At 39.7% G+C, this 27531-nt stretch overlaps 1 protein-coding gene across 2 annotated transcripts in view; it reads left to right on the top strand.

The window, feature by feature from the left end:
- The window catches only part of LOC132152606 (cyclin-dependent kinase 16), a 59275-nt gene extending 44413 nt beyond the window's left edge, over positions 1 to 14862 (top strand). The window contains exons 11-16 of one of the 2 annotated variants that reach the window (XM_059561356.1): positions 3158 to 3255; positions 4842 to 4947; positions 5492 to 5534; positions 10443 to 10533; positions 10773 to 10850; positions 13896 to 14862. In XM_059561356.1, the coding sequence (XP_059417339.1) occupies positions 3158 to 3255; positions 4842 to 4947; positions 5492 to 5534; positions 10443 to 10533; positions 10773 to 10850; positions 13896 to 13984 (505 nt within the window). In that variant the 3' untranslated portion in view covers positions 13985 to 14862. Of the gene's footprint in view, positions 1 to 3157; positions 3256 to 4841; positions 4948 to 5491; positions 5535 to 10442; positions 10534 to 10772; positions 10851 to 13892 lie in introns of both variants that reach the window. The other variant, XM_059561355.1, reaches the window with a different exon arrangement.
- Positions 14863 to 27531: the final 12669 nt, after the last annotated feature.

Raw genomic sequence — 27531 nt, 5'->3', positions numbered from 1 at the left:
TTCAATCAGCATACCGGCTGAATACCGGCACAAGTCTAGATGGAGGTGAAGTTCTGATCAAGCTCTTCTGGGATGAAGATTGACAACTTAAAGTGATAGTTCACCCAAAAATGAAAATTATGTCATTAATAACTCACCCTCATGTTGTTTCAAACCCGTAAGATCTCCGTTTATCTTCTGAACACAGTTTAAGATATTTTAGATTTAGTCCGAGAGCTCTCAGTCCCTCCATTGAAGCTGTGTGCACAGTATACTGTCCATGTCCAGAAAGGTAAGAAAAACATCATCAAAGTAGTCCATGTGACATCAGAGGGGCAGTTAGAATATTCTGAAGCATCGAAAATACATTTTGGTCCAAAAATAGCAAAAACTACGACTTTATCCAGCATTGTCTTCTCTTCCGTGTCTGTTGTGTGAGAGAGTTCAAAACAAAGCAGTTTGTGATATCCGGTTCACGAACGAATCATTCAGTTCACCAAATCGAACTGAATCGTTTTAAACGGTTCGCATCTCCAATACGCATTAATCCACAAATGACTTAAGCTGTTAACTTTTTTATGTGGCTGTTACACTGACTGAAGTGCTGTGAAGAGAGAACTGAAGATGAACACCAAGCCGAGTAAAGAACCAGTTGCATCAGTTTTCGGATCACCAGTAGTTCTTCCGGACAGTTCGATTCAATAAACCGGTTGAAGAAAACGGTTCATCGGTTCTTTTGCGCTCGACATAATGGCGTCATTTGCGATGATTGCCCTTGATTCAAGCCTTCGGTTTACCCGCGCTCATAACACTAGCACAGAATCAGTTCAGAATCAATCATCAAAAGAATCAGTTCGGTTCAGACGCTCTGTGTGTCGGTCTGCTTCACGCTGAATCACTCATGCGCAGTATCATCAGCTCCTCGGTTCTCGAATCGGACGCGTCTGACAGAAACGGATCTTGACTCGAGAACGAGTCAGTCTTTTGTTCGTTATCACAGACACTTGCCTCTAGTTTGGTGGCAGGTGCTGCGTTCCCTGATTGACCTTAGAATTGAACATTAGTCATTGTCTTGGTTTCAAACCTCAGTGAGGTTTGTTTGTGGACAGCTCAGAATCTGAACACTTCAAAGCAAAGCCTGTCACGGAAATAATGTTCAGGACCTCCACAATAATCTTAATCAAACAGAGTGGTCCTGACTGAGTTGTCCAAATAGTGATGTAGAGAAACATCCGAGACAAGTTTTCCAAAGCCATGAAAAGAATGAAAGGGAGGAGTAAAGATGTAAGGTGGCACATACCAAATACATGTGTTTCAAATAGATGTTACACCTTACTGCTGTTGTTTTTTCTTTCAGTAAGCGAATTTTGTAGCATTTGGACCAATCAGACACACCATTTTTTATTTGATTTAACAAATCAATTATTCATTAGATTAGCAAATGATCACAGACCCCTCTAAACATACAAGTGAAAAGTGAAAGTGACGTGACATTCGGCCAAGTATGGTGACCCATACTCAGAATTTGTGCTCTGCATTTAACCCATCCGAAATGCACACACACACAGAGCAGTGAACACACACACACACTGTGAGCACACACCCGGAGCAGTGGGCAGCCATTTATGCTGCGGCGCCCAGGGAGCAGTTGGGGGTTCAGTGCCTTGCTCAAGGGCACCTAAGTCGTGGTATTGAAGGTGGAGAGAGAACTGTACATGCACTCCCCCCACCCACAATTCCTGCCGGCCCGGGACTCGAACTCACAACCTTTCGATTGGGAGTCCAACTCTCTAACCATTAGGCCACGACTTCCCCAAAGAAGTCAGGATGTGCCAGGATGTCTAAAAATGGACTCTTCTCTAATTAATTCATAGAAAAACCTTTCTTTGAATGAACACACATATACTTCAGGTCATTGTGTATGTTGTTACTGTTCTTATATATTGTCTTTTCGTCTTGTATACTGGTCTATGCATGCTTGTAATATGAACCCCTCATTCATGTAATCTCACCATGCTTAGTATCTATGAATTCATCTTCTGATGAATATACACTAAACGAGAGGGTATAATATATGTTGATACGTATGCAACATATTAGTGTTCTAAGAATCCTTACTGGTTTGTAAATCATCTTCTGATCCAGTTACATATACACATTACCAGGGTTTCACACAAAGGGGTGTATAACTCCCCAGTATTTCTAAACTCCCACTTGGAATTTCATCTTCTCTCATTGGAAAAGCCCTTCCTAAGAGGCGTGAACCGTCTTAGACTTTAAAAAGGCCTTTTGCTAAGAGTATGTGAGCCAGACCTCTCTTGGACCTCTAAGTCTGCGCCAGGCCTCATGCCTTGACTTTCCATTCACCAAAGATCTTAGGATCTCAGCTGATGTCTCTCTTAGTCCTATACACCTTCCACTGGGAAGAAACTCCCAATCACCATCGAGTCAAGGCACCTTTGGAATTCATCACTCTTGAAGACGGGAAGAATGTGATCGTGACTCCTACACCACCGAACCTCCAAACCATCAAGACTTTGCTTCCAGATGCTCATTCCAGGTCAAGGAAATGCACGTATCATACATTTAACTAAACGAAACAGAGGTTTAGTATAAGCTATAGACCCCGTTATAAACAGCACTGATGGTTTTACTCCGGTGGTTAACTGACTCTTTTCACAGCTTCATTCTCTGGTTTTCCTGATGGTGTCATCCATCAAATCCCATTTGCCCTTTCCCCTGTATGAGTGATTGAATGTATGTTTGTTTGTTTATTAGACTAGCTTGCGTTAGTGTTTAGTTAATCAAAATCTTGTGCACAAATTACATGATTCTGCCTTACATAGTAATGTCCCTTTACGATTTGAGTTGATATTAAATTGCAAGAAAACCCAAAATTGTGTGCATGACTGTTGCACACTCAATTAACGCTACTAGGAAAGAACTTTGTTCAGCTGTACAGACTGGATGTTACTCTGATGACTATTTTAGCTCTTCAGCTCATTCCTTGCTACAGAGAGTTTAGCTGGCATTGGTTAGTCTGGGAGAACATGTCTGCTCTTCTAAAAGTCAGAGACCCTGCCCAATCTTTTTTCAGCCTGGATAATGACTTTTATACATGGTTTAAAAAGACAATTCATTATTTTTTTGTCTCTCTGCTTTGTTTTTATTAATACAGGGGTGTAGGTTGTATATTCTATGAAATGATCACAGGACGTCCCCTTTTCCCTGGGTCAACAGTGGAGGATGAACTTCATCTTATATTTCGTATATTGGGTAAGAGCTCTGGTGTTATGCCGTTACTAAGCTTTTAGTTTTTAGCTAATTTGTCCCAATAGTACCAGTAGTTTTGATGCAAAAAGTTTGTTTTCTAACTGTTACTGATTCACAGCAAAACTGTTTCATTATGTTTTTGATTTGTTCCCGTTTTATTTGTTTTTCACATTCTATTACTGCATACATCCACAATGTATTTTTTAATTTTTTTATTTAGCCTTTTTTGTTCATTGTTGGCTTTTCATGCTACAAATGGTTTTTCCATGTTTGCATATTATATGCCAATTTGCACCTACCTCAAGTGGACCTACTTTATATTAGATGTCTTTAACAAGTATTAGAAATGCAACCCCCTATTCAAAAAACTTGTGCCAAATGGGCAAGCATAATAAAGAGGACACGTGAAACCAGAATGCAGGTTTTGTTTTTTTCAGAATTGAGTACGGGGTGTCCAGGCCTGTTTCTGGAGGGACACTGTCCTGCAGAGTTTAGCTCCAAACCTAATTGAATGCACCTTAACCAGCGAATCAAGCTCTTCAGACTCACTAGAGACATCCAGGAAAGTGTGTTGAAATTGGTTGACGCTTCACTATGAAAGACTTTGGCCCTCCAGGAGCAGGATTGGACAACCATGATTTATTACAAATGTATATTACCAAACTCAAAGAAAACACTTGTCAGGTCATTTATTTTTCAATCTGTAGTGTTTGGTCATATGGGTTGCACAAATGAATGACTCAGGCTCTATTATGATATTGTGTCTTTACTAAGTGTATTGTGTTTATTGTTACATGTTTATTTGAATATTTGTATGATTTTTAACTTGTTTGCTTTTTAATGCAATACAGTAAAATATGGTCTACATCAGTGGTTTTCAACCTGTGGGTCACGATGGTCTTGCAGGTGGGCCGCCAATTACTACTAAAAGACATAATAATATTGTTAATATATTTAAAAATGTCTAAGTCATAGCATAATAACATCATTTCATATATTTAATTAAATAACAAAAAATAAATATGAAACTGTAACTATGCTTCCACTATTCGAGCTCGCTGATTGGTTTAAGAATAAACCACCAGTTTATCTTAGATATTTTGCTGCATATGCTACAGAACAACAAATTCAAACATGCATAAATGGCTGTAAACGTGTTTCCTCCTGACTGCTTGCTCCCGTTTTGCTGAGCGGTGTCAGCCCGAGTTATTTTCTGTTCATTGCCAGTTCATTCATTAAAGACAGTTAACAATCTAGCTTCTGAGTGCTAAGTTATTAACCCAAAAATAGCGGGGTCAGTTATTTTTTTGCAGTGGGCCGCGCAAACATATGTGTTTGGTTGTGTGGGCCGTGAGTAGAAAAGGTTTGGGAACCACTGGTCTACATCATGTCTCTAAATGATACTGATCTCATAATTGAGTTGAAAAATTGTTATGTTTTGCCAGTGTAATAAGCTACAAGATCCCATTACAGTAGAACATGGTTTGCAAAGCCACAACTTTTTTATTTAGATCTATAGCTGACTCTAATGTCTTGGAGTGTAGCTGAGTGTAGTCTGTTTTGATTAAAATCTTGTATATCATCTCCAGGTACTCCTACTGAGGAGTCTTGGCCAGGAATCAACACCAATGACAGCTTCCTTTCACACAACTTTCCTCATTATGATGGGGCACCTCTGATCACACATGCACCCAGGTGTGTGTCTACTGTTTTCTGTGGGTGTGTGTGTGTGTGTGTGTGTGTGTGTGTGTGTGTGTGTGTGTGTGTGTGAGTGAGTGTGAGTGGTTTTTTCAGTGCTGCCCACATGTGCAAATGAAATATCAAAGCCATAAACTGATTTGTTAACCACAAACGAAAAATGAGCTGAAATCTTATTTTCCATTTGATAAAAAAAAAATTAAAATGAAACCACGAGTCATCTTTCCATTTCTCATTATTCCATTTCAGAAAGGATATCAAATGGGTAAAAAGTACACAGACCATTTACACACAGAAAACAGTTTGACAAGAGAGACAAGTGAATAGCAAACGGAAAAAGGAAAATGAGAAAAGAAATGACACCAAATCATTATATTTTTCTATTAGTAGCTTTGTTTGCTGTAATGAAAATACATTGCAAGTGATTCAATCATAAATTTTAAATCAGTTTAGAGTTCAGGTGATATAACTACTAAAATGTGTTAACATAGAGATGGGAAAGCTATAGCTATAATATGTTTTGTGTGATTTTGTTCTACAGGATCACCAATGACGGTCATGATCTACTATGCCAGTTATTACAGGTAAAGTATGCATTTAATTTTACCCTTGCGAAGAATTGCCTGAGACATCAAAAAGTTTTTGACTGATGTCTACTTTAATGATTTACATTTTTACTTTTTAGTAAAACATTTTAGTATGTTCATTATTATGAAAGATGCTTGAGTACTTAATAAATTGAGCCATCTGTCCATATTATATGTTTACAGTCAGTCAAGACTAATAAAGGAAATTCAGGATTATTATCTGTGCTGTCATTTATACAAAGTTCATCTGAGTTTGTTAAGTTTAATGTTCTGTTACAATTTACATTTGTGTGTCCAGTTCCTGTGTTTATTTCCCGTCTTCTTTAGTTTGCCTAGTTTATAGTAGTTAGTAATCTATTGTGTCCACCTGTCACTTGTAAACGCACTAATTTAGTCTCTGTGTATATATTCTCCCTGTACATACTCCCTGTTTAGTTTAGTTTGTTGTCAGTTCTTATGTCAATTTCAAGTGGTTGTTCTGTTCTTGTGTTTTCTCTCTCCTGAGAAGGAATGATTTGAATTAAACTGAGTTATTGTTAAACTGCTGTTTCACTGCTGCAACTAGATCCTGCTCAAAGTCATCCTTGTCAGACCCTAAATATGGATGTAGCAGAAGTTTTTCTTGGACTACAAATTATTCTGTGTTCCATTATTCATGATGGCTGGAAAATTGAGGAGACCATGGAGTATTTGGAATATTGTCACCAGACCTTGTGGGATGACTCTATGACTGTTTTTGGAGAGAGCTGGATGGGAATATTGGCCAAGGACAACATTGGCCATTGGATGCCAGGACAAGATTCCAGCAGGCCACTGGCTAAGTATCTGGACATTGTGCTTTGCCAGTGTGGTTCACAATTTAGCATTGTTGAGGTGAAGGACAACATCACAAGTCAAGTCAAGTCACCTTTATTTATACAGCGCTTTAAACAAAAATTGTGTCAAAGAAAGTGAACAACATTCATTTGGAAAAAATATGCAAAATGACAGTTAAAGGCAGTTCATCATTGAATTCAGTGATGTCATCTCTGTTCAGTTAAATAGTGTCTGTGCATTTATTTGCAATCAAGTCAGCGATATCGCTGTAGATGAAGTGACCCCAACTAAGCAAGCCAGAGGCGACAGCAGCAAGGAACCGAAACTCCATCGGTGACAGAATGGAGAAAAAAACCTTGGGAGAAACCAGGCTCAGTTGGGGGGCCAGTTCTCCTCTGACCAGACGAAACCAGTAGTTCAATTCCAGGCTGCAGCAAAGTCAGATTGTGCAGAAGAATCATCTGTTTCCTGTGGTCTTGTCCTGGTGCTCCTCTGAGACAAGGTCTTTACAGGGGATCTGTATCTGGGGCTCTAGTTGTCCTGGTCTCCGCTGTCTTTCAGGGCAATAGAGGTCCTTTCTAGGTGCTGATCCACCATCTGGTCTGGATACGTACTGGATCCGGGTGACTGCAGTGACCCTCTGATCTGGATACAGACTGGATCTGGTGGCTACGGTGACCTCAGAATAAGAGAGAAACAGACTAATATTAGCGTAGATGCCATTCTTCTAATGATGTAGCAAGTACATAGGGTGTTATGGGAAGTGTTTCCGGTTCCGGTTTACCTAATTAATGCAGCCTAAAAATCCTTTAACGGATTTGGATAATAAAAGCATATTAGTATGTTATGTGTATGCCAGGTTAAAGAGATGGGTCTTTAATCTAGATTTAAACTGCAAGAGTGTGTCTGCCTCCCGAACAATGTTAGGTAGGTTATTCCAGAGTTTAGGAGCCAAATAGGAAAAGGATCTGCCGCCCGCAGTTGATTTTGATATTCTAGGTACTCACAACACGGCTTTAGCCCACTCCCATCATCTTGACATCATTCACCAAGCGTCAGAAATCACATGCCACAGACCCAGAACCCGACTATGCCTGCCATTGACCATGTGCTAGAGCCATTTTCTCCCCTGGATCCCGAGGCTTCTGCAAATTCTGAACAGGTGTTTGAGCAGGTCCCCATGATCATCCCAGAGGAAATTTTGGTAGAATTGGACTGCCTGGAGTGGCTGATTGACTTGAGTGACACAGAGCCAGTTCCTGTCCTTGAGCAACACCCTTCCTCGCCAATCCTCTTCAGCTGTATAGTTACTCTGTTTAGATACTCTATTTAAATACTCTTTTTAGATTCCAACCAGCTTTGAATCTTCTGTTCCGCTGGTTTCACATAGCCCTGAATTCCCTGTCAGCTAGTTCCAAGTCTCCTTCAGCAACATTGTTCTCGTCCAGCCTCCTTCTCTCTCCTTCCTTTTTTAAAATAAAGGCAGTTTTTCAGCCATGTCTCTGCTGGCTCCCCTCAGCCAATTTGCCAGCTCTGCCTAGGTGTGTAAATCCCCTGGCTTCACCTCGAGCCTCTGAGCCCTAGACTCCACTAGATGCCCTGTTGACCCATTGTTCCTCCACCAGGCTTCCTTGTCTCTCCACCACTTTGGCTCTCCCCGGTTCTGCCTCAGTCTGCCAAGTGGCAGCACCACATGATGACAATGGTCTCATTCTGGGAGTATATGAGGATATCATTAATGTCCACTTATGATGAAATGTTGTAGGTACTCCCAGAACACCTCATTAATGAATCCCTGGAATACAGAGGGAGCACTTGCCAGGCCATATGACATGATCCAATATTTGTAGTAGATAGTGGGTGTGTTAGAATTGTTTGAGAAATATAGGAGCTTGGTAGGTGGAGACCACAATGGTGGAGGTGGATCAGCAGTGTGCTAGCATAAAAGGTCAATTAGACGTGAAGCTTGCAGCAGAGATTTATGCTGCTGTGTTCTGGATCATCTACTCTGACTTAGTTGCACTGGTTGGAAGGCATACCAGTAGAGCATTGCAGTAGTCCAATCTTGAAATTACAAGAGATTGGACAGGTAGCTGTGCTGCATATTCTTACAGGAAGAGTCAGATATATACACTGCCTGTGCGATATCACAAAAGCTACTGAAGTACCGTACCTGAAAGAGTGGACAGGAGGATACGTCAAAGGCTGCAAGTCAAGCAAAATAAGAACATATGGTTTGGAGTGTTCAGTCAGCTCTCTGCTTTTCTGTCACTGAACAATCTACTTGAAAAGAACCAGTCTGGGTTCAAAAGAGGACGCTGACCCTGTCGACCATTACGGAAATTCTTTGGCTGGCAAGCGTGAGCAAAGGATGTATGATGGGTGGAACAGAACTTTGGAGATTTTGTTCTCTAAAAAAGAAGTTGAAGAGAATTTTACTGTGAGGATCTGATTCGTAATTGGATGAGAGAACCCCCTGCATGCTGGTTAGAGCACAATATTATATAAGGATAAGGAGATAGGTGATCAGGTTTAGGTGATGTATTAATATAAGGTAAGCCAGAGAGGTACAGGTATTTCACAGGTGGGTATTAATTACAGGCAGTAGAGGCATTGGTCTGGAAGACAAGAAATACAATAATGTTTAATGAATAACTAAAAATAACTAGGCATATACAACAATAAACCTTCATTGGTACATAAAGGCAGCCAAAGCAAGCTAAATCCTCATCAGTAAAATTTTTCCATGAAATAATCAATCCAAGAAAGGAAAATAAGGTATCAAGTTGTACATTATAAGCCATTAGAGATCATCTTACATGATGAACATCCCTCCATATATGGATACAATCACTGTACATCAAAGTTTCAGTCGTTTGGCATAAACAGCTTAAAATATCAAAACCACATCAAAAAGTTATAATCGAAAACCAAAACAAATACATATCAATGTAGAATAAATAGTCATATAGAACAGCATTATTTTGCTAAACTAACAAAACAACAGCTGCAGGCATGTCTAGACACGTGCGTTTGACGCAGCTATCTCAATAAACAGAATAATAAAGAAAACCAACTTACTTTTAGGTCCATGACTAACACCTCAAGGTAACTTCTGCAGCAAATATGACAGGAATGAATGACCTTTCAGTGATCAGCAGAACACAGAGTTCAGCAGGCAACAGCAGCTCAAACTGGAAGGTGTCAGAATAAAAGCCCTCTCTCAGAGGAGCCTTTATAACAAGAAGAGTTGAATTTATCTGGGTGGAGGATGTAAAGAACTTTTTGTTGATGGTTGGCAACTTATCAGTGAAGAAGCTGGCAAAGTCATCAGCAGTCGGAGAAGAAGTGAGAGGAGGTGGACAGATAAGAGAAGAGAAACTTGTGAATTATTTCAGGGAGCCTAAGGTGTTGCTGATTTAGTTTTGGTAGTCAGATATATTGGCAGCAGAATCATTATAGATGAAAGAGGACAGGAGAGAATGGTGTTTGTTCAGGTCAGCAGGGTCTTGTGTTGTGTCATTTCCTGTCAGCAGCTCTGAGCTTCGTTTGAGAGTATAGAGATGAGGAATGGGACAGAGATCACAGGGGAAAGTTCTGCTATACTGCCAGACAGGGTCTAAGATTGTTGTACTCCAGGGTTGAACTCAAACCTGTCCTTGAGGACCCTCAGGACTGCACATTTTGTATTTCTCACTTCTCAGACACACCCAATTACCCATTTCAGGTCTTGTAGTCTCTACTAATGAGCTGGTGGGTTGAATCTGGTGTGTTAGTTGAGGGAGACATAAAACATGTGCAGGGATGGAGCTCCTCCAGGACAGGTTGAAAACTCCTTTTGTAGTTTTTGTTACTTGGTTATATTTGTCTTCCAATGCTTTCACTGTCTCTGGTAATAGAGTGCTGGTTAATGGTCTTCCATCATTCAGAGAACCATGTTTACACCACCCATAACTTAGACTTGCAGTACAACATCACGGAAGGTTTCAATTTATATTTGACTGCAGGATTAACAGTAAGATCCCCTTTGTAGACTTGCACATAGAAAAGAAACTCACACTTCACATTAGATGTATGTGTGTTTTTCAGTTTGAAGCACGGCGGCGTATTTCTGCAGAAGTGGCTCTCCGGCACATTTATTTTAGAGACCTGGGAGAAAAAGTGCAGGACTTGGCTGACAGTAAGTATTTTATACTAGTAATATTTTAATCTTATAATATATTAGCCTTATTTTATTATTATTATAATTATTTTTATATTATAGTCTTATAAGCTAATGTTTTGTAAGATGTGATGCTGTGTACATACATTTGCAAGGACAGTCTTGAACAGAACAATTTCTAAACATTTATAAAGTCATACATTCACAGCTGAAATGTCATGCCTGTATTAATTAAATGTTAAAATCTGTCACTCCAGCTACCTCCATATTTTCTGTCAAGGAGATCCGACTTCAGATGGACCCAGGGAAACACTTTCCAGCTCAAAGAGAGTTGGGTGAGTTCAAATAATCACCTGGATTTTGAGTTCCTTGTACATGCTGGGGAAAAAAGAAGCAGAGGGTAACCCTATTTTTATCTCTCCTCCAAAAAATCAACTGAGAAAGTTATTAACACTATAGGAGTAAAACAAAAGAAAAAATATTGCATTACAGTATTACAAAATATGGCATCGAACAGTGTGTAAATCATTCAATTTACCTAAGTAACACAGCAGTGATTTATTGTTTACTGAGGATCTGTTGATTAATGTTTTGAGAAGTAGGTGATGATAAACAATATGCAGACAACAGCTAGCAGCAATAAATAATATTACACTTATTACTGTAATATAGTAGGTTTCTTTTTTTTTTTAAACAAATAATACACCTGGCAGATATGTTGAATCCTGCTACTGAAGGACCACCTTTCTGCAGAATGTAGCTCAACCTAGACGTTTTTGAGCAAGGAAATAGTGACTGTAACTGTGGGTACGCCGGGTTCACACTGCACAATTTCAGCCCTGATTTTCACTCGCCAAACAGTTTTGCCTGTGAAATATTTGGATTTGTCCACAACTCATAGTCCTGCATTGTGAAATGAGTTTTGACTGGGAATTATATGAGTGATGACGTACTGCTGATAAGAGAGCACAACAGGGCAAGGGAGAGCACCGGGGAGGAGTAATGTGTGTAATGTGTGACCCTGTCTGTCGTGTAGTGTGCTCATTAAAGCAACTCCATCAATACACTGAATGAAGCGTATTCCACACTAAATGCTGTAAAACCATGTTGTAAATGCTCTCTAGAGCACACACATTAATAGGCACTGGATATTACCCCATATCTGTTTCGCCAATGTGTTAATATTACAGCTTCAACAGAGGGTGCATCTAACACTGATTTGTGGACAGCGAGTTCTTCTATGTAATTTACCTTTTTTTTATTGTTTAAAACGTGACACCTTCAATCTGCCCTCACTGATCGCAACTTTTTGAGCAATGTGCTTATGCACTTTTTCACTGAGAATGGTCACCAGTTTCTATCTGGATACTGTGGATCAGTCATGGACCCTGTGTCTCACTCAGCTGTGTCACGACAGGGACTTGAACCCAGAGTGTGTTGTTGGAAGATCTGACCCCTAACCACTAAACTTATCTAAAGTCCTTCTTGAATAAGCACAACAAATCAAGCATCAAAAGCTGGGCTGGGAAACGTACCGATCCACAGTGACTTGCAGGCAAAATGTCCAAAAACAAAGAATAGTTCCCAAATATGTGTGTGACCGGCTACCCATTGACTGCAATTGGTAAAGGCACCGCTAAAGGCATTCGCTGCATTTGGGGTAAAAACGATGGAATTAATTATTGTGTAAGGTGCCAAGAATATAAGGAGGTACGGGATGCACTGTCTGTTCATTCACACGCACCTTTTGGTGCCTTTAGTGGAGTCTTTACTGATTGTTGAAACTATTCGACACAATCGTCTGTGAGTGATGTCACTTCCCAACAATAGCACGCCCCCTGTGTAGTCCCACCCCTGACACTGACTGACAGGTTTCCACGTTAGGAATTGGGAATTCAAACGGTAAAGGACTTGCGATTCCATTTGAGTTTTGGTAGGTTACATGCACGATGCAGGGAAAGTGAAAAACAGACATGGTAATTAATCGTGCTAAAGATTTCACTAACACTGATGGTCTTCATCTCTGTGAAAGAGATTAGTATACAATTATTTCATTATTTCATTCATGTATTTATTCATTCAATTTAAGTACTGTTGCTAACAATTTTCAGTTATAAGGTTATCAGTGAGACTGGCCTGCAACTTTCAAGGCCATGTGGAGGCTTGCCTTGATCTGTTGAATCCATGATCACTGGACTCTTTTATCCCATAGCTCTATCTAAGGCTGGAGATTCCAGTCATAGTTTTAAGAGCTGTAGTCAATTATCTTTATAGTCCAATAACATCTTCAGAGAAACAGTTCATAGACGCTAACACTACAAAAATGACTGACAAAACAAACATGTTATTTAACCTGTCCTGTCACTACAATTAATTAGATCTAACGAAGTGGCTGGATCAGTTTGTTCCTAACTGTAGGACAAACTCCTGTCAATCTGTCACCAGCAGCCATTTAGTCTGTTGAGTTTAGTGGTTTAAATATACACACAGTTAGAGCTAAACTCTGCATGAAGGTGGCCCTCGAGGAGCAGGACTGGAGATCCCTGAGGTAAAAAGAATTAATGATGTCTTTCGTCACGGACGAAAACTCAAGGTCCATTTGTGAATGCAACAAACATGCAGGGAAAAAAAGCAATGCAAATGGTTAGATGCAGTCATGCAGACAAAAGCAGGCCCTTGTAGCACAGGGACTGAGACCAGCTGAACCGATCTGCTGTGAATGAGTAATCCGAGAGCAGCTCGACAGATATAAATCCACACAAGGCAGGACACAAGCCCAGGAACAAGAGAAACACATTGCATTAGCATACAATAATTTGACAACAAGCACAGCAGAACATGAGGCAGATATAGAAAGTGGTAATGCAAAAGGTTACAGGTGCATCCATTCTGGGGTGCGTTTCCCAAAAGCAACTATGGTCACAAGTTCTTTCATTACCAATAAAGTTCATTGGAACTAACGACCATAGTTAGCTAAAGGTGTTTTTGAGAAACGCACCCCTGATTATCTGGCCTGCCTCGTGTTTGCTGGACACCACTGACAAGCAGTCTGACCAGCGACAACAACACAGACATGCAGAAATAAACACAGCCCATGAACCTTGACAGTCTTGGTTTTGATTAAAAGCTATAAATTATAGTATAAATATTATAGCTGAGTTCAACAAGAGCCCAATTTCTGTTGAATTAGAGCTTTAACTCATTATAATACAAATGTTTATTCTCAAAGTTCATCCATTATACTCTAGGAAAAGCTAACTCTATTGAATGATTTTATATTATTAAGTTCATTATTTTGTTAATTACATCAGCAGTAATTTACTGTGACTCACATAGCAGATTGATTAAGTTTAAATATATGTCATTATATATTTCAGCAGTGGTCCATCGAATGGGATCTGCTCCACCTGAACATTTTCTCCCTGAAGGAGTCAATCGTCTTCTACATCCTGCACCCCTCTCTTCATAAATTTGCTCATATGGTAAAGACTTTCCTTGCTTTCCTTTGTTATGTAACATATTTTGTTCACTGTTTACAAGGTTTTCTGCAAGTATCTTTTATTGTATAATTTGATTTATTTATTTTCTTTTTCCTCTGTATGTAAATGTTTGAAATACAATGAAGTAGGGAAAATATGCATATGATAGGCATCAAGCACCAAAGATTTATTAGTTATGGTTTCTTAGGCAGCCCAAGGGTAAGAAGTTGCCAGTATGTCTCTTAATGTGATCAGATTTAGTAATTGCCCCTCAATGTGTTCAGTGTTTTTGCCTGGTCACCCACTTCACAATGAGGCCAAGCCAGAATCAATGTACTTTCAGTATCAGACGTGTTCACCATCTTGGATTTAACTAAATATTTAGCCATATTTTAGCAGCTTTTTCTTCTCTATAACAAAAAATGTGTCCAGAGTTGACCCCCCACACAACATCTTACCACTGTGTTTGAAATGTATTACAACAATAAAATGGCCTTTTGTCTGTTCAAAACCAAACAGATTTTCATAATTTAGCAATTCGGCAATCACTGTATTTGACGGTGAAGATGTCAAACAGGTAAAGAAGCTGCATCTTTTCAATACTTTTGAGTTGTGATGTACAAGCTGGTATGTATCTTTGGAAACGTGCCATGAGGATACCTTAGCAGATTCACACTCCTTCTGCAGTCCGAACATCACCAGGATGCTTTTCAAACAGAAGTCTGCATTTCTGCGCTGCTGTGTCAAGCACTGCCCAAGGCCATCTCAGTGTGATGGATCTTTAGTTTTGTGTCCTTCATTTAACATGTTTTGAAGGCACTGAACGGGTCCAGTTTCATTATGTAATACAAGACAAATAAATGATTAAAGATGAAGGCATTACGTTTTGTTATAAATTAACTGCCCATGAAAAAAACCAATGGGAGACAACAGATAGAAAGTCATTTATTATAAAGATGTATTTTTCCTAAATTAAGTTTAATAGTGTTTTTGTACTGTGACCACAGGGGTGGAAATCTCATGTTAACCCTTGTGGATTGTTCAAATTCACTACCCTTTCGAGTTGTTCGGGATGAAAACATCCACTCAATTAAACTGCTGTAAAAATGTATCAGATTCATATTTTTAGAGAGAGAGAGTGTGTGTGAGAGAGACCTTTGCGCACTTACCTTAATGTATTTCAGAAAATCACAATGTACACCTCAGCTCTTAGAACTACATGGAGTAAACAAAAGTGTATTTATGCACCTGCTGCCTTTTAATGGTGGTGAAAGTATTCGGTTGTTAAGTGACGATGTAAGAAGCGCTGTTTCCGGGTCCAGGCCTCAACTCGCTTCACTTGAGAATATGACCTCAGCAGCCGTTTATGAGCACTGTTTATTCATATTGATAATTTAAGCTAAACGATTTCAAACTTACGATATACACTACAGTCTCCGTGCTCACAGCGTCCGAAACACAAATAATTTTTATATATATTTTTTATATTTATATTTTCATTGTCTGGCTATCTGGTACTTCGGTATGGAGTTAAAGGTTAATATTATAACTTTTTCACTAGTATTCTATCACATTGTGAGTTTATATGAGCACCTTTTGTTGTTTTCTCATGGTAACTGATAGAGCGTTTGGACATGGAAGCGCTGCTACGTGACGTCAGACTTAACAAGCGAATAGACTAAACAAAAGCAAAGTACGTGGATTTAAACACTTGCATCCCATCGTGCTGGATATTTAATGGTGAGAAGAGCAGCAAGCAACACGAGAAAGGGCTTGACTTGTACCAAAGTTTTAGAAATGATTATGTAGCGTGACCCCTCCAGCGAGCTGCAGCTTATTTGAAGTTGGTATTGCATTTTGGTTCATAATACATTATGTTCATAAATTTGATGCAAAGTAGATTTTTTTTTTTAAGGTTTTAAACTGGCTTTACCATCAAGAAAAGAGGAGCATTTCACATATAGGCCATCTGTACTTTTCACCATCAAAAGGCAGCAGGTGCATAAACACACTTCTTTTTTTATTGTTTACTCCATGTAGTTCTGAGAGCATGAGGTGCATATTTTGATTTTTTCAAATACTGTACATCAAGGTAAGTGCACAAAGGTCTCTCTAACACCCTTTCTCTCTCTCTCTCTCTATCATACACACACACACACACACACACACTATAATTTGCTATTATACTCCATATAACTCCATACAAGCCAGAAACTAAGCCTTTTTTTGCACAGGCCTATCTAAAGGATTAATGGTTCCACCTAGTGATCAACTGTAAAAAATACCAAATGTTACCTCTTCCCAACAGGGAAAACCACCAACAATCAAGAATCTCACACACACACAAACACTATAATTTGCTGTTATACTCCATATAACTCCATACAAGCCAGAAACCAAGCCTTTTTTTGCACAGGCCTATCTAAAGGGTTAATGGTCCCACCTAGTGATCAACTGTAAAAATAACAAATTTTACCTCTTCCCAAAAGTGAAAACCACAAACAATCAAGAATGCATGATTATATGGTGTCATGGCTTTGCAATCAAAAAATGTCATTATAATGGAAGTCAATGGGGCAAAAACAGCCACCAACAACAAATTAGGGAGAAAAAATGTAAATCTAATGCTACACAAAAACTAACAATGCATCAAAGCCAATCTTGTTACTAATCTTTGACATGTCCAAGACTGTGATAAAAGGTTAAAAAAAAAATCCAGTCCACAATCACTTTTTATATTAAAAATATGTAATTTTGTGTGTTTTTTTTCCCAAATCAGTGACATCATTTATGAACTTGGTAATTAAAAAAAGTTAAAATCTTGGAATTTTTTTTAAAAAATTGGTAGTTTTGATCAGGACTGAGGTTGATTAATAGATTTATGCAAAAAAAAATTGAAAAAAATATTTATCTGATACATTTTTACAGCAGTTTAATTTAGTCGATGTTTTCATCCACGAACATACTGAAAGGGTAGTGAATTTGCCCACAGTGTACCATTGAGTTTTAGAAAAATTTCAAAGCATTTTCCCAAAATATGGGTCAAAATAACACAGAGAAAGTTGTGGCCAAAATAAGACTCAACTTTACCCCCTAGTGGAGGAAAACGTCCCCAACAACACACAAGGGTTAAAGTTCAGTGTTGAGAAAGACTAGGACACAGCCTTCTCTTTGAGAAGCATCCCACAGTTAGATCTTCACACCATGACTTACAACAATGTCCAACAAAACCAGTGATTGTAGAGGCTTGGCCTCTCATAAGCCTGTGGGTCAAATCCAAAATAAGCCAGTAGTTGTTTGGCATTATTACCATTTTGTTTAATGTTATGCAGAAATATTTCTGTTAAGTACTTTATCACTCTCTTCAGCTCAGGGGAAGAAGACTTATCGACAAAGTGTTTAGTTTGAACTCAGATTGGGATATATACTGTATGATGATGTAACATTAGTGCACAACTTCTGCTGAGATCAATATAGCAAAGCAGATCACAGGAACTCGACACTTGACAATGAGCATGCAATCAACATAGAAGAGAACAATTCTAAATATATAACGTATCTGAAGCGCAGTTTTCATTTATCCATGTAAATATGCTTAGGATTGGTTTCACTAATACACATTCATGTGTGCACATACGAATACTCTGGTTGAAGTATTGTAATTCATTATTAAACAATCAGAAAGTGTCAACATAAGGCTGTGGAAGACAATCAGAGTGTGTTAGTAGTAGTTAACGCTGAGGCCGGTTCAGGCTCAGTAAGGAGTGATCCATGAGCCGTCATCAGAGTTTGTTTACATGCACTTATTTAAGTGAATCCAGCCTGATTGCAGCTTTCAGAAGTTATATCATTTACACTTTATTTTAAGGTGTCCTTGTTTCATGTTACATGTACTTACTAATAATATTATACGCAAGTAGCCCTAAGCCCAACCCTAATCCTAACCCTAACCATAGAGTAAGTACACGTAGTTAAATAATATTACTCTGTACGTATATGTATAATTACACTGTAACAAGAACACTTTAAAATAAAGAGTATTCACAATATTTTATATTTGAATACACATAGGTTTTGCTATTTTGGTTAGATGCTTCTGTATTTCATTGGCTCTGTACTGTACTCTGCACAATGACAATAAAGTTGAATCTAATCTAATCTAATTAACAAACAAGTTTGGCTTTCTTCCTGTGTGACGTGCAGAGGTGACATAAATCAGGGTGCAGACTATTTAGAACAGTGTTTGGTAACTCTAGTCCTTGGGATCCACCTCCCCGAAGGTTTGACATGTCTCCTTGTTCCACACACTGATGAGCTGAATCAGAGACACATCTAAAATGGTCTGGAAGGTGAGAAATGCTGAATCATCACAAATCATTAGCCAAACGAGGGAGTTTGTCAAGTAATGTTTTACAATATGGTTCAAGGTTTGCTAAAAATTAATGCATACAGTATTATTTAATAATAAGGATCTACAATAGTTAAACACTCTGTAGTCCCCTTTGTTTTACAGTCCTTTTACAATAACTGGGTAATAACTAGGAACTAACCCTGAACCTGCAATTTCAGTCTATGTAGTTATTAAATATTATCAGGCACTTTCATTGCAAGTACACTATTAGTGCACGTAATGTAAAACAACCAAAACCTGTATGACATCGAAATGATTAAATAGTAAAATTTATCATTGAACTACTTCTTTATAGCATCTGTTTCCTCCACTAAAGTCCTGCACATCAAATCTAAAATAAGAAGTTGTTTAATTCTTATGCAAGCTGCTTATTAGATTCATAATCAACATTTCACTGAGTCAGTTGACTTGACCTTGAACCCAGTTGTAATATCCATCGCTTTTCAAGCAGAACCCAAACTAAACACTAAGAAAATTCCTTCCTCCTTGACCTTAGAACTCTTCTTAGTATATCTCAATTCATACTATATTTCTCTCTGCAGATTACACTTCCATAACACCTAAATGAAATTACTTTGTCATAAGAGAATCATAAGGGAAGTAGCAGAAAATGTTCTCATGGTTTGAGGGCGTAGTATGTCAACATCATGAGTTTATCAGTGTTACAGCACATATTTGTAAACCCCCCTGGTTAGCACATTCAGACCAGTCTTGCAGAGCTAAAGATGAGCCTAAAGAAGCATGCATTTGCATGGTTTCAGTGCTTCATGAGATAAAATCTTCAAAACCACTATGACATCTGGATTCTGTGCCTCCATAATCTGTAAAATCCTATTGTATAAGTACTTTATTATAAGCTGAGTCTTGTCGAAAGGCTGTTGCTCGGTAAAGTCCCGAAAAGGCTCCTCATGGTAGAAAGAAGATTCGTAAGACATACAGGCCATTGCTATGCCAGCATGTTTCCATCACTGCACCTCACTCTTAACCTTGTGTGAGTGCTCGATACAACCACACAAGTCAGACAGACTATTGGTAGAAATGGCTCATTCTTTCAGTTGATCAGTGGAAATTAATACTATTTGTTTTGACTGTGCACATATGCAAAATGAGTTGTTGGTTTAATCTAATGTTGCATGTGATTTATCTTTTATGCATTTTTGGAATGTTTGATTACTCAAAAGAAATATAATATAACTGATGTTGTTGTGGGGAAAATACTATATATACAAATACAAATATAGCGGTGCTAAGTCTTTCTTGTCTTTAAGAATGATTTTGATAAGCTGTTAACTATCCAATACTCCTCAAATTCCAAAGTTGTAAAAAAAAAAAAAAAAAAAAACTCATGAAGTTCTTTTTTTCTCCATCTCTGTTGGCATGTGGGTCAAAGACGTTAAGATGTCCGCATCAAAAGAAATGTACTAAAGTGATTTTGTGTCCATAGAAAGCACATTCAATGTAAGTAAAATGTCTACTTTTAAGGTTTCAAATAAGTTTTTGGTAATGTTTCATTCAGTGTAACACAATATTTATGCAAAAATTCAAACAACATGCTTATTCTGACGTGTACATATTCAAATATCTAAAAGAATAATGGAGCATACTAAATTTTATTGTGTTTTAAATTAGTAAAAAATTCTTACTGACAAATGGGAAAACCTAGGATAGTGGCAAATGTTAAAAATGTAAAATTACAACTCATTACTATTTGGGGTGAAAGTAATTAGTCTTTTAATATGTCATAAATTGATTTTTGTTGTAAATATGCCTGACAAGATTGTTACACTGAATGACATTTTACTGGGTGTCTTCTGTAAATCCGGGGAAAATGTATGATATTATTTTTTGCTCAGAAAAACAAAAATAAAATTGCAATTAAATAAAACAGAAAACTTTTAGCATTTTTTTTTTGGGGGGGGGGCTACAACAGTTTAAAGCAGTATTACACTTTTTTTATGCTTAAACACTTTTTCGTCTTTGACCCATGTATACATATGTATGTTCAGCTGTGACCCTGTATTGATTTATTACAGAGTTATTTCTTTATTTAAAAATAACTGCATGAGCGCTGATAGTGAGAAGGTAGTTTCTGAGGTGAATTATACCCAAGTACACAGCAGAGGAACAAATCTTCAATGACTTGAGTTATTTGAGATAATTGCGTGTTAATGGGTAGGTTTAAAAGGGGTTATGTATCGATACTCGAAACCATGATCAGCAGTGCAGCGATTGGCTGACCGCAACGTAATGGCATCATATAAATACAAAAAACACCTGACAACAGCCAAGTGAGCCAAGTGAGAAAAAAAAACTTATAATAGATAAGTGAAATGTGCATTGTTTTTATTTTATTAAAAATTATTTATATACATGATTTCTAATATTTGTACAGGCTTAACATTTTTTATTTTTTATAACATTTTATTTATCAATTCATCTAATTTTATATTTGAACAGATTTGTTATGTAACAACATTAGTTCAAGTTTTTTAAGGGTCGAGATCAAGTTATCTGCATCTCCTGCACTCCATCAAGCCACTCCCATAATAGATGTTATCACTCAAATTAATGCACAACTCTACATTATCTGTATAGCCTATGTGTAGGACTTGAATACAATTATGAAGTCATTTCTTTTTCAGGGTTCGTACAGAAACTGCAAAATGAAATTCTTTTCAAGCACTACTTTTTTTGGTTTTCAAGAACTAAAATCAGAGATCTCACTTATCAAACAAACAATATTGTTATTATCTTTCAGATTCTAAAACTAATAAAACAAAAAGCATACAATGGATGAGGCAACTTTAACATTTGAAAGGATATTATGGCAAAGTTATTGCTTTACTTATTCTGATTTTTATTTTATTTTTTATGAATGTGATTGACCTGAAGAATGAAAGCTGTATCTTACACTTGGGGAATTATTAGCTTTATCACCACTTATCAATACTAGGGTGTGTGACAATACAATTAGCTCACAAGATATACAGTTACTTGGTTCACAAGAATGAGACAATATTTTAATACTATTTTTAAGATTTTTTTTTTTTAAATTACAAAATATTTTTTAATCACACAAATCAAAACAATGCAGTTTTATTTTGAAATATTTTAACTAATATAGGGTTGTAACTAATGATTATTTTGGTAATCAAGTAATCTACTATTTATTTTGACTATTGAGTAATCTGATACTTTAAAAAATACAAATAGACTTAAGTGAAAAATAGGCTTTAGTATGACTAATAATTACATTGACATTAACAATTGGTTCAAATAAAGTATCAAAACCAAGTAATTACATTGTTTTATTGAATAACCCTGACAAAATAGGCATACATTATATAATATGCCTACACAAAATATGAACATAACCAACTTAAGTTTATTGCGTATTATAACAAACACCTGCAGAGGGCGCCAACAGCCTGGCCATGCTTCACTTTACAGCGTGTTCCAAAGACGTTTAAATCCATGTAATTTTAAAGGTGCAGTGTGTCAGGATAGTACACTGGAGACAGAGATATTAGAATTCAACACAGTGTCTTTATTAAAACAAGAGTTTGTGAGAGGTGAGTGTTGTGGTCTCTGTTAAGCCTTAATTGGCATTAAGACAAGTACACACAGGAGTTATCATGCTGAACTTCTTTACTAGCAAGTTAGTTCACACACTATTCACAACGTTGGCTACCAGCCATACAACAGTGGGTCATACCAACTGCACGAACTGTATGGGGGTGTACTGGACAGAACCACTCAGTGCATATACTACATTGAGTAGAGGTTAATTTCAGGTGCCGGTTCTGTGGAGTTCACTTCGGTGAAATACAGGTGAGTTCGTCAATTGTTGATACGTCAAAGCCACACAATTCCGGGACACTAATACTTGTCTCTTTGTTTTACAGGGAAAGCCACTGCCCAGATAGTCGTAGGAGAATACAGGAGATATCGAAGCTCGTAGGGAATTCAGGTAACAGATTTTGTCACAGGCGTTCTAGAGACAGGAGAACAAAGACACACAGGTTAGCTTCTCAAAAGGTAAGTATATGTTACTTCTGGTGATCTTCTGAAGTCGAGGTGAGCTGGAGACAAGATCGTGAGGTCGATTCCTGTTGGAGATCCTAATTGAGGCTCGTCCCAGAACTGGTGCTGAGATACCTGTTTTATAGTGCCTTGATTAGCTCGTTAAATAGGAACAGGTGTGGGTGCTTAATTGGGCAGGATCCTGACACAGTGTGTAAATTTGAGCGGCATCTAGTGGTGAGGCTGCGAATTACAAACCAACAGCTCAATCCCCTGCTCACCCCTCCCTTTAGAAAAGCTATGATTTAGGACTAACTTTACAAAGGTAAATCAAGGAATTATTTTTACTTAATTATTCAACAAATCTATGTTTTTGCAAATATTAATGTACTTGTTAATTATTCTGTCAGTGTTTTATTTTCAGGAACAACAAAGTGACGAAATGCGCTCTGTAGAGCAGTTTGTCCATTTAAGCCTACAGTACTAACATGGTGGTGACTTCCATGTTAGGATCCTCCTAAATATTACACACTGCACCTTTAATATTTGGCCACCTGCAAACTCAGAGCGAGGGTTCATGACATTTTAATTTGACTTCTACTCAGCAAACATCTCGATTTACCCTTCCATCTTGCATTCTTCTATTCCATACAGTAATCAGCTTCATTTTCCATGGGTTTGTGCTCAGACAACTACACAAATATTATAAGAAGGAGTGTGAGAGCGAGACACACTTTACTCACCACTCTGCATACATCTGCTTTACTTAAGTGTTCTGCTTCCCCAATGTTTTATAGAAAACTATCATTTAAATATGGTACTGCTCAAATAAATATGCATGCGGAAATGGCAAAAAAATCTAAATAATCCTCTCCCGATGTAAATGTAAATCCCTACGAATCAATGCAGCCTCTGTCAGGGTTCTGGATAGATAGGACTCGGATGCAGAGTGGTAAAAAGGTGAAACTTTATTCTCACCCCAAAACACAAAATAACATAAACAATAATTAATTGTTGTCCAGGTGAAGAGAGATCTCCATACTACGAGTCCTTGAACAGGAGAACAGAGGGTCAGACACTGAGATAAAGACACAACACAAAACCTGAGTAAGGACAAAGCAATCTACTCACAACTATGGACAGACAGGCAGAGACATATAAGGGAGAGGGGGAATGTGCGACAAGAGGGAAGGAATAAGCTTGTTATCTGTGCACCCCCGCCGCGATATAATAATAATAATAATAATAAACTTTTTTTATATAGCACCTTTTAAAGTATATATCGAAGCACTGAACAAAAACAAATAAAGCAATACACTGTATAAAATACAGAAATACAATCAAAACAACAACAAATATATATATATATATATATATATATATATATATATATATATATATTTTAAATAATACAAATGATTACATTTTAGTTTAATTAAAAGATACCCTAAAAAATTAAAGAGGTTCTGGCTGCAGACTTACTTCACTTCCGTTAGTAACATCACTTGCCGTCTTTATTTTTATTAAGTTGAATTTTTTATTACTTTTTGTTTGAATTTCCCAAAATTTTACAACAGTAGCCAGGTGGCGGAGACAAGAAAAAAGAAACTAAATTACAATGTCACTTGCAATCGCTACTTGCACTCTCCACTACCTGTGACGTCATTTGCAGTCAACACAAATGCGTGCGTGTTGCCAATGGAGACAAGATGCTGTGGTGGTGATTAAACGATTAAAACGTACTCGGTTACTAACGTAACCTCGGTTCTCTCTAGAAGAGGGAACGAGTGCTGCATCTTAGCTAAGACACTACGGGAAAAGTCTCTTTTTTTTTACGAAATACTGAAGCAAAAAATTTTCCTTCATTTTGAATTTTTGTAAAGCGCATTTGCAGCAGTACACAGCCATAGGCGAGACGGCTCGCTCGCTCATTGGCTGCTCTGCAGCAAGTGCACAGCCTATTGAGTGCAGGCTGATGCAATATCAGACCAATTAGGACGCTTCGCGCCCATCACGCCACTTCCCGCCGAAACGGGTGTGGCCCAATCCTATAAAAGGAGCTCGAAAAGGCTGACTCACCTGATTTATTTCATCGCCGAAGCAAACCAGAGTGAATCGTACGCACGGCAGAGAACGCAGTACTCGTTCCCTCTTCTAGAGAGAACCGAGGTTACGTTAGTAACCGAGTACGTTCTCTTACGAGAGTTCTCTCGTACTGCGTCTTAGCTAAGATGCTACGGGAACCCCATGTAAAATGCCGTGTGCGCAGGGATCACACACCAATAAACCTGAAGCAACACCCAGGATTTACAGTGCACAGTCACAGGGACTCACAGAGAACCCAGGACAGGAGAGGGGGGAAGCCCTCCGTCCCATATCTAGCAGCACCCGTAGATGCGGCAATACAATCATCACACAGTCGAGGCAAGGCCTGACCAATGTGGCAATGCGGGTCTTACGTAATACTGCCCATATAACAGTCGGCAGCGCTCACGAACTCAGAATCCCCATCAGGGCCCTGATTCGGCTACACCGACAGCAGCCTCGCTTGCAAGGCGGGAACCTCCAGGTTATAAAACCTGATAAATGTAGACGGCGAGGCCCAACCTGCCGCCATACATATATCCTGCAAGGAGATCCCAGTAGACCACGCCCACGACGAGGCAACGCCTCTTGTGGAGTGTGCTCTGACACCCAGTGGGCACTGAAGGCCCTTGGAAGCGTAAGCTAACGCTATGGCGTCAACTATCCATCTGGATAGAGTCTGTCTCGAAACAGCCATTCCCTTGGAATGTCCACTGAACGAGACAAACAGCTGCTCAGTCTGTCGAAAGACAGTGGAGCGAGACACATAAGCTCTTAAAACCCTAACAGGGCAAAGAAAACTCGAGTCTCCATCCTCTCCTGACACCGACAGGGCAGTAACCTGAGCCCGAAACGGCGTGTTGAGGGACTTTGGCACATAACCGTGCCTAGGTTTGAGTATGACCCTTGAGTCATTAGGCCCAAACTCCAAGCACGACTGGCTCACAGAGAGCGCGTGCAGGTCACCCACATGGTTCACTGAAGCGAGAGCCAACAAGAATACCGTCTTGAACGACAGATGCTGGAGGCTAATCGATTGGATAGGCTCAAAAGGGGGACCCTTCATGGCCTCCAAAACCGTCGCGAGGTCCCATATAGGGACTGACGGAGGTCTGGGAGGATTCAGCCTCCTAGCTCCTCTAAGGAAGCGGATGACCAAATCGCTCCTTCCTATTGACTGACCGAGCGCTGTTTCAGAAAACGCTGCGATGGCCGCCACATAAACTTTGAGCGTGGATGGGGCTCTGCCCTTATCCAACAGCTCTTGCAGGAAGGAGAGAACCTCCGTCACCTCACAACTAAGGGGTGAACATCCTCGAGCTGTGCACCAGCTGGAGAACAACGACCACTTCGAGGCATACAGCCGTCGTGTCGACGGAGCCCTAGCCTGAGTGATGGTATTTAGCACTCCCACTGAGAAAATCAGCGGGTAACCGTTGAGCGCCCACACATGGAGGGACCACAACTCCGGTTGAGGGTGCCAAATCGAGCCCCTGGCCTGCGAGAGGAGGTCCCTCCTCCACGGCACTGGCTACGGGGCGATGTCTGCTAACCGCATAAAATCTGGGAACCATGGTTGGTTCTTCCAAAAAGGTGCTACAAGCAGTATTGAACATCTCGTTTCTCTCACCCGTTCTATCACCTGCGGAAGGAGGGAGACAGGAGGGAAAGCATAAAGCGGGCAGCACGGCCATCTCCGTGACAGCGCGCTTTCGGTCTTGGAAAAGAACGCGGGGCAGTGAGCGTTTTCGTGGGATGCGAAGAGGTCCACCTCCGCCCTGCCAAATCTCTCCCACAACAGCCGGACTGTTTGCGGGTGTAGAGACCATTCGCCCGTGGGAATGTTGTTTCTGGACAGCCTGTCTGGACCCAGATTCTGTAGCCCAGGCACATGAACTGCCCTCAGCGAGCGCAAGTTGCACTGAGCCCAATCCAGGAGGCGTTCCGTCAGCCTGTACAGGTTTCGGGACCCGAGACCGCCCTGGCGATTTATGTAGGACACCACAGACATGTTGTCCGAACGGACTAAGACGTGGTGGCCCTTGATTCGGGGACAAAAGCGCGTCAGCGCGTTCTCCACTGCCAGCATTTCCAAACAGTTGATATGTTGGAGCTTTTCCCGTTCTGACCACAGGCCAAAGGACGGTCTGCCCTCGAGCAGCGCTCCCCATCCCGAAGTGGAGGCGTCCGTTGACACCATCTTCATTTTCGAGGAAGTCCCCAGGCTTACACCTGATTGGTACCAGTCGTTTGCTGTCCAGGGTTTCAGGGCTGTAACGCAGCCTTGATTGACCTTGAGACGCAGTCGACCAGATGCTTTCAACCAGAACTGCAGGGGGTGCATGCGGAGCAGGCCCAGCTGCAGAACCGGAGATGCTGAGGCCATGAGACCCAGCATCCTCTGACATTCTCTGAGCGAAACAGTCACGCCGCAGCGGAGAGAACTCGCTGCGCGCTGCATGCTCAACACGCGCTGTGGTGACAGCCGCACCGTCATGGAACGTGAGTCCAGAGCTAAACCCAAAAACAGTATCGTCTGACTGGGTTTCAGCGAACTCTTCGCCCAGTTGACACTGAGACCGAGTCTCTCGAGGTGATCGAGTAAAACGGTCCTGTGCTCCACAAGCTCCGCTCATGATTGAGCCAGAATTAGCCAGTCGTCCAAATAGTTCAGCACTCGCATGCCTCTGAGTCTGAGAGGAGCGAGCGCTGCATCCATGCACCTCGTAAACGTACGAGGAGCTACGGACAAGCCGAACGGCAGGACTGTAAATTGGTATGCCTGGCCCTCGAAGGCAAATCTCAAATATCGCCTGTGATTTGACGCTATCTGTATTTGAAAATACGCGTCCTTGAGATCTATTGACATGAACCTGTCTCCTTTGCGAATATGCGCGAGGAGCTTCCTGGTCGTAAGCATTCTGATACTGCGTTTCACCAATGCCTTGTTCAGCTGTCTTAGATCCAGTATGGGCTTGAGACCCCAGGCTCTCTTGGGCACCAGAAAATATCTGCTGT

The sequence above is a fragment of the Carassius carassius genome, chromosome 11, assembly GCF_963082965.1.
Source record: "Carassius carassius chromosome 11, fCarCar2.1, whole genome shotgun sequence".
Taxonomy (NCBI): Eukaryota; Metazoa; Chordata; class Actinopteri; order Cypriniformes; family Cyprinidae; genus Carassius; species Carassius carassius.
The sequence above is the reverse complement of the archived record's forward strand: the minus strand, read 5'-3'. Positions and strand labels throughout refer to the sequence as shown.